The 12,603-nt window shown below is 42.0% G+C and overlaps 1 protein-coding gene across 4 annotated transcripts in view; it reads right to left on the reverse strand.

The window, feature by feature from the left end:
* Window positions 1-12,603, reverse strand: part of DOCK1 (dedicator of cytokinesis 1) — a 251,333-nt gene that overhangs the window by 104,152 nt on the left and 134,578 nt on the right. For all 4 annotated transcript variants that reach the window (XM_085064608.1, XM_085064609.1, XM_085064607.1 and 1 more), the window contains exons 28-29: window positions 9,234-9,335; window positions 3,316-3,410 (exon numbers count right to left, since the gene is read on the reverse strand). In XM_085064608.1, coding sequence (XP_084920734.1) covers window positions 3,316-3,410; window positions 9,234-9,335 — 197 coding nt within the window. The remainder of the gene's footprint in view (window positions 1-3,315; window positions 3,411-9,233; window positions 9,336-12,603) is intronic.

Raw genomic sequence — 12,603 nt, forward strand, 5'->3', positions numbered from 1 at the left:
GGTGGACAAGTATCCTCAAAGGAATTTTAAGACATTTCCAACTCCTCCTTGGAAGGAGCTGTTTCAACAGTACATTTTATGGTCTCTTATCCATGTCTGTCATCCCTCAGTGGTTTTTTCCATCTCCCTTCCTTGGACATTGCAGTTTACAGTAAAGCAGTGGCTGATCTGAACCAAACTGCATCAGTTTGAATATTCTCTTGTTTTATCCCCCAAATGGATTCTTTGACCCCCAAAATGCTGATCAGCAAACCAATGTCACCTTGAGCACAAAGGTGGCAAAACCAAGGAATTCCATTTGAGTTGGTGACACCAAAACCGTGGATATTGAATCAACAAATTGCTTTGCTAAAATGAGAATTGCACAAAATTAGAGAAGTCAGTAAATGAAGTATTTCACAAAAAAGGAAGAGTTATCCTGGTAGAGATGAGGATTTTTTGTGCTCATTCCAGCATGAAAGGTGGGAAAACAGTGTGACTCCCCTTGGTGTTGAACAAAGGCATGGGATGAGATCCTGAGCCTGAAACAGCAATTCTGGGGGAGTAGGAAAAGGAGAGGATCTTGAATTTTTCATGCTCTGTACCAAATCCAGAGTAATTTCTGGGACTATTAATGAGTGTGCAGATATTCCTTTATATATATATATATGATATATCTATAAGAAATAATACACATATTTCTATATATTTATCCTACCAGTGAAGGTCAAAAAATGTAATACTAAATTTGAACTTAACTTGGAGCTTTAGGAGAAACTTCCCAAAGAACTTGTCTAAAAGGGGAATTAGAACCCTATTTTCCAGCTATTTTTATATTTTCCCATTGTTTCACACTACCAGATATATTCCATGCAGGAAACAAATGAAATTGTGGATACAGTTAAAATTTAGCTCCCTTGATTTGGCTCATGGCACAGAAACTGCCCAAGGAAGATTTTTCAAGAACGACACAAAACTGCACATTTGGAGTTATTTCTATGGAGGAGGTACCACAGCTTTAAAAGACAGAAATTGTTCCTAAATTTCATCTGGTTTTCTTCCATAAAACTTTATAAGGGTGGAAATAAATGGAGCAGATGGACACAACAAGGTATTTTACAATGCAGCTTTCAGGTTTTGGGAACCACGTGAACACCACCAGGAAAATGAAAAGCACGGAAATCAATTGAGAAGCATTTCCAAGGAAGCTGGTGCAGTGGGAATGAGCGAATTAGGGGTGAACAAATCCCCCTTAGCACATCTAAACATATTCATCAACACCAGAAGGACTGGGAAATGGTTTTGTTTTTAACTCTAAACACTACTCAGGTATTCTACAGGCACCAAGGGGAGTCAGGAGGAATCAAAAATCACCAACACATCCCATTTCTGCTTCCTCAGGACGTCGTGCTCAGCGTGGGATAAAGACAAGACTATTCTTAAGGATAAAAATTCCAAGTCTCTGTCCTAACTGTGGGCCATCGTGCTTTCTATTGCTCCAAATTTTCCATGAGGAACTGCCTGGGGTAAGAATCCTTTTGTGCTTTAAGGAAAAAGCCATGGGCAGGGAAAAGCTCTTTTTGTCCCTTTGCTCTTTCATTTGGATGGTCAGAATTTCACCGAGTAAAATCAAAACCAAGGTCAGATCTCCACCCAAGTGAACACTGAGAGCTCATTTGGCAATAGTGTCAGGGTGACACAATTCCAGACTGGTTTGGGTGGGAAAGGACCTTAAATCCCATCCAGTGTCACCCCAGCCATGACAGGGACATTTCCACTGTCCCAGGCTGCTCCAAGCCCCAATGTCCAGCCTGGCCTTGGACACTGCCAGGGATCCAGGGGCACCACAGCTTCTCTGGGAATTCCATTCCAGCCAGGAATTCCTTCCCAATATCCCATCCATCCCTGCCCTCTGGCAGTGGGAAGCCATTCCCTGTCTCCTGTCCCTCCATCCCTTGTCCCCATGTCCCTCTGCAGCTCTCCTGGAGCTCCTTTAGGCCCTGGCAGGAGCTCTGAGCTCTCCCTGGAGCTTTCCCTTCTCCAGATGAACACCCCCAGCTCTCCCAGCCTGGCTCCAGAACTTCTCCAGCCCTCAGAACACCTCCATGGCTCCTCTGGATCCTGTCCATGAGGTCATTGTCCCTCCTGAGCTGGCCTGATGGAAGGAACACTCACACAATATTGATCCCACTGTCACTGCCCTGTCTGCACTCACTAACACCACTTAAGGCACTCAGGATGGCCAAACACAAACTTCCCAATCCTATTTCCATACCTCACATCACCCAGGAAGCCCAAAATTCTCCTGCTCACAATGACACAGGTGACACACGCTGGGAGGATTTCCCAACACCTCCAACAAGACTCCCAAGACACCTGGAATTATTGAAGAATGACCACTTTCAAAATTAATTAAAAATAAAAGAAATCCAAGGGGTTTCAGATGTTCCTCCTCAGCTCTCAAATGACTCCTCAATTCCAACACCAAATGCTTCCCAAGCTGGAGCATTGGAAACCAGCAGGAAGAACCCAAAGATGGCTCAATCTCCTGACTCCTATTTATTCAGAATGGATTTTATTAGGGAGTTAAGGAGACTTCAGAAGCCAAGATGAAAGTTATGGTGCATTTTTACAAGGAGAGCAGGAGCTGTGGTTCAGGATTTTATATAAGGAAACGCTGACAACTTTATAGCCATGGTAGCTTCCAGTAAATGCAGAAGAGATTTCTCAAGGCAACTGGTAAATATAATGTTTTTCCCTTATACTTTCATCTCAGTACACATAAAAGCATTTGACACTTAATAAAATGTCACCAGCATAAAATGCTGCACAAAGGAATGCTAAATAATGACAGAACTGCAATTATTGAGGAAAAAAAAATGAGGATTAGAAACATTTTCAGCCTCTCTCTACATTACATTACAGGGATGATGGAATCTGGTTCTAAAATGCCTTTTTAATTCTTTCTTGTAACACCCCTGAAATTATTCCTGGACATACAACTCCATACAATAACCCCTAGTTTGAGGTCATATGCAAAACATGCAGTTCATCCTCCAAAGAATAAATTAAATTATGACAAGATATGTATAGAATTTTACTGCACCTGCAGTTGGCTCCAAAATCCAGGTTCTCACACTGATGCCACCCTAAATTTCTGGTGAACTAAACCAGACCACTCAAACACTGCTCAGAGCCAATTTTTGCAATAATTCTTTGCATGAGAGAAGGAGGAAAAGCCAGGGCAGGCTGGCTGCAGCCCCGTGGTCGCTGTTTCCAAGCAACCCCACTGTTCTGGAGCTGGGAAAGCTCTGGAGCTTTTCCCTCTGTACTCACTTGTTCTGCATCATGTTCATGATCACCCAGTCGAAGGGATAGACGTTCTTGCCGATGAGGTTCTTGAACATGATGAAAGTTTCCATCAGGAAATCCTGGAAGAAGAGACAATATTTGGAGAAGGCTGCTCTCCTCGACCACAGGGCTGGTGGCAGTTATTAATGGCAGGACTCCCAAGGGGTGTTTGTGCTCTGCTTCCTAAAATAGCCATTTTTCATATCAAACACACCTAAATCCTACTCAAACACGTTTATGCATGATGCCCATAAATCCTGCAGTAATTCCATTTCAGAAATTATAACAACAGTAATCCCACATTTAAGCAACCCATGGGATTATTCATAGCCAAGCACCGATTCACCAGTTATCCAAAAGGAGTTTCTGTTGGAAAAGTAATCATTATTTTCCATGCAATAGACAAAATCTCCCAGTTCCTTGGTGTATTGTGACACACCTGTTGTGACACATTCATGGGAGGTTGTTAAAAGCACATTGGTACATGGAAAGAAGGGAAAAAACAAAGCTAAGTATTTATTTAACTCTTATGATTGCACTGAAAATGCTCTCTGAATCAGGTGAAGAATATTCCCTCCCTTCTTGGATATTTTCCTGAAATCAAGATTACTTCTGTATTAAAATAAATACATGTTCCAGCTCAAAGTGGGATTCATCACCCTGACCTGGGGTAGAGTACAATGGTTTGGACATCCCAAAATTGGGAGAGAATCCCCCTAAAGGGAGCAGCTGGAGTTGTTTCTGCAAAGGGAAAATGTGCCCAAGAACAAGTTAATTTAACATCTTAAACCAATTTATTCCTACACAGCTACAAACAAACAATTCTTTGGACCAGAAACTTCGTGTACTTTACAATGTAAATCATCTCCTACAATTTGGGAATCTGTAATTGCTATCTAACAATTTCAGTAATATCAAATGCTGGGAGAAAGATAACAGGGAAAAGAGAACTTCATGCAGAAAGTCCTTGATGCATTTCACACAGAGATAAAAATGAACTTTTATTCCAAGGTTAGAATATCTTCCCTTTGATACAGCTTCTCAGTAATGGTATTTATCTGGTCTATCTTTAAAATGTCAAATACCTACAAAAAGAAATCCCCAATATGTTCCATCGACTGGACTTTTAACTAAGACTGGTTTCAGTGTAACCTTTTCAGGGAGAAATGAATCTGAAGTTGCTGCTCTCATCAGTCTTTCTTCAGGTGTGAGAGCCAGGAGCTTCAGCAGATTTATCTTCTGATCCATTGCTCTGTTGAAACGTTTTCCTGGCTCAGAAATTCCCACGCAGTGGCTGCAGGGAGCTGCAGAGATCCTGAGGACATGGCATTGAGATCAAGAATTGCAGAATCCCAGACTGGGCTGGGTTGGAAAGGACCTTAAAGCCCATCCAGTGTCACCCTGCCATGACAGGGACACTTTCCACTGTGCCAGGCTGCTCCAGGCTGGCCTTGGACACTGCCAGGGATCCAGGGGCACCACAGCTTCTCTGGGAATTCCATCTCATCCCCTTATCACTCTCACAGGGAACAATTCCTTCCCAAAATCTCATCTAACTCTGCCCTCTGGCAGTGGCAGAAGCCATGCCTCCTTCTCCTGGCACTCCAGGCCCTTGTAAATATTCACTCTCCATCTTTCTTATTTCACAAAGCAACATAAATTTCCCCCCTGGCACGGGGCTGGACTGGATCAGTTCCAGAGGTCTCTCCCAACCCCACCTACTGTGGGATTTTGGCATTCTGTGACCTTCCAGGGCTCCACCATGCACAGAACACTCCTGGTGAAAGAACTCCTCTGCTATTTTACCACACATCAATGAAGATCACAGAATCCCAGAGCCATTAAAATAGGAAAAGACCCCCAGGACCATCAGACCCAACCTGTGAGCAAACACCACCACATCAGTGCAGCAGCTCCTGATGCTTTGGCATTAACAGGCTGCAGAGCAAACCTGGAACTGCTGCTGGTTCAGATCTTACCACAGTGCAAAGCCAAACTCACCCCAGACCCTCTCCTCCAGCTCAGCAAAACCTGCATCCATTTAAGAGCTCAAACTGCAGATTTCACTGCTCATTTTCTCTGTATTTTGGTGAAAGAATTCCACTGTTGATGATTTGGGTTCCTTCCTGACCCTGGGGGGTTCTGACCTACTTTGCTGATTCAGCTCTGCACTTCCATCCCCTGATATTTCCATTTTAATAACGCCACACTCACCCAGCTACTTTAAATAATGCTCTGGAACAACTGAGCTCATTATTGATCAAATAAAAAGCTCCTGATGCTCACCTGGGGTTTATGTATTCATAATATTGCTCTCTTTTCCATTTTATGTTTCTCTCAGAAAAGCAAATGGTTTGGGATGAATTAACCTCATATGAAGAGCAAAACCCAAGGTTTTGGGGGGCTGGGAAGGGAGGGAAGATGCCAGGAGAAGAAAAACCTGCTTATTCTCAGTAGAACTGGAAGCAGGACAAATTTTTTTGAACATAAAAACCTGTATTAAAGGAGGAAAGGTTACAACTGCTGCTCTCTCTCCAGCTACAAATACAAACCCTATTTAATAGGAAGCAGAATTCACAGCAGGTAAGACCCCTAAAAAATCCCCAAGCACTGATGGCCAGGAAACAGCCTGAGATCTTCACATGGCACAACATTAACACACCTTTTTTGTCAACTAATACAATACACGACTCAAATAAAAATATTTTTTACCAAGTAAAAAGGGGAGAGAAATCAGTTAGTCCCAGAAATAACCTCGCTGATCTCAGATAATGTTTCATCTCAGGACGACAGCAGAATCACAGAGTTTGGGTTTACAGAAGCACAGCAGAGCTCGGGCTGGAAGGGACCTTAAAGCAAGAAATTCCTCTTTGAACAGACATTCCTTAATAAATCTAAACTCTCTATTCTGCAGAGAAGTAAAAGACTGGTTTTATTGCTCTCCACCTCATCTTTTGGAAGACTTTTGAGGCCAAATATGACCATTACAATAATCTAAACCTGCCACCTACATAACACAGACCATAAAGTTTCCTCCAGCACTTCCAGCACTGAGCTTCCACCTCCTGCTTGAGCAAGAGCAGAGGCTGAAGGAAGATTTAAAGGTCTCCAGTGGTGAAGAATCAACCCCAGCTTAAGTTTTTTTCCTTTTTCTTGCTTTATTTTTTAAGAAAAAGCTTTTCATTGCTGCCTGGCTGAATCTAGTCTCGGTTCTAAATCACTGCTTTGTGGTTAAAATGAATCCTCTGCAGTAGGAGGTGCAGTTTTTATCTCCAGGTCTGGGTTTAAATGGAAAGACTCCTGGATTTCAGTTCTACTGGGTGAGTCAAATGACAGTGGCTCAAAAAATTATTGGATTAAAGGAAAAGAAAAACCATGGAAAAAAAAAATAGAAAATTTAGTTTACTCACTGTGGTTTCCTTTACTCACAGGATTAACAATGCTCTGCCATTAAATAACATTTTATCATTACATATCATTTAAAATCAGTTTAAGGAAGCATTCTCCACCACCAAAATATTTCCCATTTAATGTTTTACCAGCTTGCTAAGTACTTTAGATTCCATTAACACACATGATCATTTACACAACAATACTGAAACATTTAACAGATACATCTTAATTAAAGACATAAAGCAGCTGACCAAGTTTGGATTCAAACATCAAATCCAAATAATTGACAGGTGAGCATCACAGTGGAAAACAAGCAGTGAAACAGTTCCTAATCTGATGGAAAATGTGACTTTAACAGCCCAGAGCAACTGCAGCTACACCAGCCCAGAACATGCAGAAAAAAGACGAATTTCCAGAGTCCAGAGCAAAGAAAGAATGGACTGCCCATGGATCCCAGTGCACTGCAAGCACATAAATCACACCTTAAGAGAGCAATTATAAACAGAGCCTTCGCCAAAGTTCAGCTGCATGATCACTGCCTTGCTCTCACCAAGGAAGAGCTGAGCTACACCAGCACTTTTGGACAATTTACACCAAAAAAGTGAGACTTGAAAGGAGTTTCATTAGAAAAATCCCAGCTGTCCTAAGCACTACTTCTCTCTGCATTTTTTCCATCCCCATGTTTTCCTGATTTTGGCTGGGATAGAGTTAATTTCCTTCCTGGTAGCTGTGGTTTGGATTTAGGATGGAAGTAATGGTGAGAACACACTGATATTTTGGGTTTTGCTGAGCAGTGCTTACTTTGAGTCAAGGAGTTCTCAATGTCCCAGGCTCTGCCAGAGAGGAACTTGGGGAAGAGAAGAATTTGGAGAGCAAGGCAAGGACAAGTGACCTGAACTGGCCAAAGGGATTCCACACCTTGGAATTCCCAGTTTATAAACTGGGGGAACTGGCTGGGAATCACTGCTGGGGCACAGGTGCTGAGCAACTCCTTGGGCATCACTGCTCTCTCTGGGGTTTTATTCCTCCCTTTATCTTTTAATTGCTATTATTGCTATTATTATTCTTATTATTAGCAGCAGCAGCAGCATCTAGGAATGTATTTTATATTATTTTCATTTTATAAATTAGGTATTTTATCATAACCGCTTCTATTCTTTTATAATGATAACGATCATAATTTTTGCATTATTTGCTTGAGCTTTATTTCAATTATAAATTGTTCTCCTCTCAACCAGTGCATTTACCTTTCCCTGATTTCCCATCCCAGTGCAGGGAGGGCTGTGGAAGTGACTGGGATGAACCACAACACATCTCAAACTGCTTTTCCCCTTCTCCACGTAAAACCCTCCCATCAGAATTCCTCTTCCAGAGCCAAATGGTTTAACTTTTAAAACCAGAGTGAGATTTGCCTTTATAAACCTTAACACATCTTTCCCCTCTGCTCTAACCATTCTTTTCAGCCCATTATATCTGTATTTATTTTGGGAATGTTCTGCTATCAGTGCCATCCCTGTAAATCCTCCAAGACCCCAAAGGAGGCCATTGGGAACCCAGAATCACTTCACCCTTTCAATGTGCAGCTGGACTTTGTCTCCCTCCTCTCCAAACAGCAGCTCAGAGCTGCAGAGATGCCTCTAAAAAGAGGTTTTAGCAGCAGAAAACTGGAACCAGGCAAAGAGCTCACACCTCACCCAACACAGGCAGAAAGAAGAATAACACGAATTAAATACAAACTGGGAAATCCAAATATAAATAATTACACTGAGGAAACACCCTGCTGTTGCTCTGCTGGGTCTGGAGGAAGAAGAGAAGCTGAATAAGGATGAAAAGCCAGGTGGGGATGTGAGAGAACTGAGCAGGTTTGGGGTCATCAGTAATTGCTGGAGGCCAGCCAGGGAGTTTGGTGTCTCCTCCCAGCCCTGCTCACCATATGGCACTGCTGCTCCCAGGTTATTACAGACTTATCTCCCCAGCTATAAACTCCCTTCTATTATGCTTTAATTAACTTGGGTTGTTGCCTTACTCAGGCTACCCAACGACTCTGAGAAGACAAATTTCAATTATTATTGCTTATTTAACAACTAAGGGCACCTCTAAGGTTAAAGTATTTTGCATTAAAGGGGAAGTGAGCAGATCTCTAGATAAAAGCTAAGTAAAATCAGGACATCTGGAAGATTTAACACTGCAAGTTCCTTTCCTAAAAAAGCCTTTTTTGTATTTTTTTTTCTCCTTTCCTTACCAGATTTTAGTAATGTCTCATCACTACTGTTTCTTCATGCTTTATTTAATTAATTGTCTCCAATCCAATGGCTCATGTTTCAAAACACCAAAGAGCTCCAGCTGGACTCCTGTGTGTGTCACAGGGCTTAAATAATTATTTTATATTAATCCTGCAATGTCAGATACATTTTACTCACATTTCACAAGTGGATATAAAGACCAGAAACAGGAAGAAAAAACAAACACAAGCTGAGCAATTTTATGAAGAGATAAAACATGAAACTCACCACGACATCCGACCTCATCTTCCCAAAAGTCTTGATTAAATGGGCATAGTGATAATCCTCCATTTGCCTCAGGATGGCTGTCATGCAGGCCACGAAACTCCCCTGGAGAAAAGGAAAGGAAAAGGATCTATTATTTAGGATAATGCGACATGAGATTGGCTATCAAAACCCAATATTGCTGGAGAGAACCACAGAATGCAGTGGAGATAATTCTATCATTAAAATTCATTAATGGATATGCAAAATTCTGTCAAGAAAAGAAAACAAAACAAAACAAAAAAATCTCACGAAGTTTCCATTTCCAATTTCATGGCTTTATCACCATCTTCACCCAGGCTTTTGCAACACATTCTTCATCTAAACATTGCTCAGACATTAAAGGCTTTGCAAGGTAATAAACAGCACGACTAAAAATATCACACAATATCATCAGCATTTGCATTTGGCAAGTCAATACTCTGCTCAAGGAAGAAATCTCTTCACAATCATTACATTGAGCATCCCAGCTAAACCCCAAGTTTTAATTTCACTGTGTGATAATTTCAGATACAGTGATGCTTAAGGAAACACCACCAAAATCCAGTGAATTCCATCAAAACTGAGGAGCAGCACCATCCAGATCTTCCTCAAAGCACAGGAAGAGTAAAAAGTGACAAAAAGAAAGTTTAGTTTTTCCCTCTGGTGTGTGAAAATATTGCAGGAACAATTCCAACCCATTCCCATGGCTCCTAGATGCAGTAAAATCCCAAAAAAGGGAGTTTCTTGTCCATCCTCCCTCTCTGACTGTCTGCTGAAAGCCTGGGAATGATGTCCACATCTTTTCTGGTCTTTAATGCAGGGAAAAAACTCCATTAAAATTGGGAAAATAAAACCAGCAGAAGGACTTAGAAAAGATGTGATTCTTTCTATGGTTTGATTAAATTGCAAATTCCCCTTTCTGTGCTATTTTCAAGGTTATTCCATGCCACAGCCCAAGAGTACACTCAGGAATTTTCTCTCCATAAAGGCACAGAGCCTTTTATTGTTACCTTTCAGATCAGCATTAATTTCAATTTCAAATCTTTATCTCCCCATCAGCCCAAGTAATTGAGATTAAACCCCAAATGACAGCAGGTCACCTGCAGTACTCTGAGCCCTCTAATTTCCAGGCTAATCCCCAACTTCCACCACATCAGCACTCCTGGAATTTGCTTTTTTCCAGCAATGGAAAAATCTAAATTCCCGCAGGACTGATTTTATCCACGTGGGAACACTGAATTTTCCAGAGGCACCTGATGGGAGCTCTTTGGCACCTGCAAACTCCATGAATATGGAAGGCAAAGCCACCTGAGCTGCTGTTCTGGGACATCAAAAGAACTTCCCAACAACCCCTGACAAGAACAGAAGCTGGGGCTCTGCAAAGACAATGGAAATGAAATGGAAATCAGACAGGACCAGCTCAAAAATCCAACTGTTAATTGTCAAAACACTGCCTAACGAGCTCCTGCCACAACCAACCATGGGCTCCTGCCTGCAGGAAAACATTCAGGAGCCCAAATTCCCTCCTATTCCCTCCTAATGATGTCATCAATCCCAGAGATGTGCCAGCACCAGTCAGAATTCTGTATTTTTTTAATTGGCTGCCTCAGATCAGGCTGCAGGTGGAGCTCAGTCCATCACAGCTCTCTGGATGGCTCAGGGATGCTCAGAGAGCTGGAAAAATCTTTTTTTTTGCCCATGGTATCTTTTCACAGACATTTAAATAACCTCCAAGTCCACTGCTTGGCAAAGACATTCATCTGTTTTGACTTTTCTTGCCATCAACCCCACACAGGCAAATCCAGCCCTTTCCAGGTGATCAACAGCTCTGTTTCCTTCCAACAAACTCAGTTCTGAAACTAGCTGATAATTTAGGTCATATTTTTGTTTATTCACTTGTCTGGGGAATAATTTAATACACATGGCTGCAATAGTTAAAAGATTAATCTCATACCTGAGGAACTTCCCAACGCAAACTAATATGAAAAAAATAAAAATCTCAGAATCCCAGAAAGGGTTTGGGTTGGAACAAACTATAGAGTTCATCCAGTGCCACCCCTGCCATGGCAGGGACACCTCCTGCTGTCCCAGGCTGCTCCAAGGGACAACCTGCTGCTGTCCAGCCTGGCCTTGGACACTGCCAGGGATCCAGGGCAGCACAGCTTCTCTGGGAATTCCATCCCATCCCCTCCCCACCCTCACAGGAACAATTCCTTCCCAATAGGTGAGCATCCCAATGGGTGTGGATCAACTCTGAAACTTCCAAACACATTTCAATATTCATTTTTCCCTGTAGAAGCAGCCAGAGATGTGGATAAATTTGACTGCCACCTCCTCTGCATCTGCTGGTGATCCCTGTTCCTTGCTCCATCCTTCCCAAATCCTGACAATCCCCTGGGTGAAGCTCCTGGCTGCACAGGGGGAGCTGCTCTGTCTATCCCCAGCCAGCAGCAATGGGGAGTCACTGAAGGGATTGATAATTACACCAAAATATCTTCCTAATTAGCACACAGGGAATCAGAAAGGAGCAACAAAGTTGAATGTCTGCTGGTGAAACACTCTGAGTCCACAGGCAAGTGGGGAAATGCCAACAGGAGAGCTGGCTAAAAACCTGGAATGGCTGCTGGAGTTAAAAATAAATACAGCAAAATAAACAAGCTTAGCAAACAGAAACAAAAAACAAACAGGGAGGGATTCTGTAGTGCTGTAAGTTTTAGTTAAAATGACAGAAACTTGTTAAATTTGGTCATTTCAGCTCAGGCTGAGCCCCCAGAGTGGTGCTGAGCAGAACAAGTTAGGGTCTTTGACCACTTATCAACTCCTCTTCCTGCTTCCCTTCATCAAACAATGACAAATAGTGTTTATCTTGCTAATAAAACATCTTCCTTCGATACAAAATTATTCCTCTAAGCCACCATTGCATCACACACCCATCTCTGCTCCAACATTTCTCTGCACATCCCCACCTGCCAACCACTGCTCAAGGCCCTGCTGGGAAGGAAAATCTATTTAATACTAGGCAGAAAGTACAACCAGCAGCAATCATTTCCTTTGTGAGGTATCATTTGCAGCCAGCACGCTCTTAATTACAGTGCTAATAAAAGTTTGGAATTATTTAGAGGCAATATTTGTACTGGAGGTGTTTTTAATAAGGTCTACCAGCTAGTTAGCAATAGCTAACAACATGATTAGATTTTCATCTTAAGTTGGTTTTTAATCTTTAGAGAGCATTGGCATCACCTGCAGCCCAGCACTGGAAGTAATGCATAGAAAAATGTACTTAATTCTCTAAAAAAAAAATCAATTTCAATTTGAACCATAGCAAGAATTGCAAAGCCTTGCAAACATCCAA

The sequence above is a fragment of the Lichenostomus cassidix genome, chromosome 6 (assembly GCF_008360975.1).
Source record: "Lichenostomus cassidix isolate B80296 chromosome 6, HeHo_3.0, whole genome shotgun sequence".
NCBI lineage: Eukaryota > Metazoa > Chordata > Aves > Passeriformes > Meliphagidae > Lichenostomus > Lichenostomus cassidix.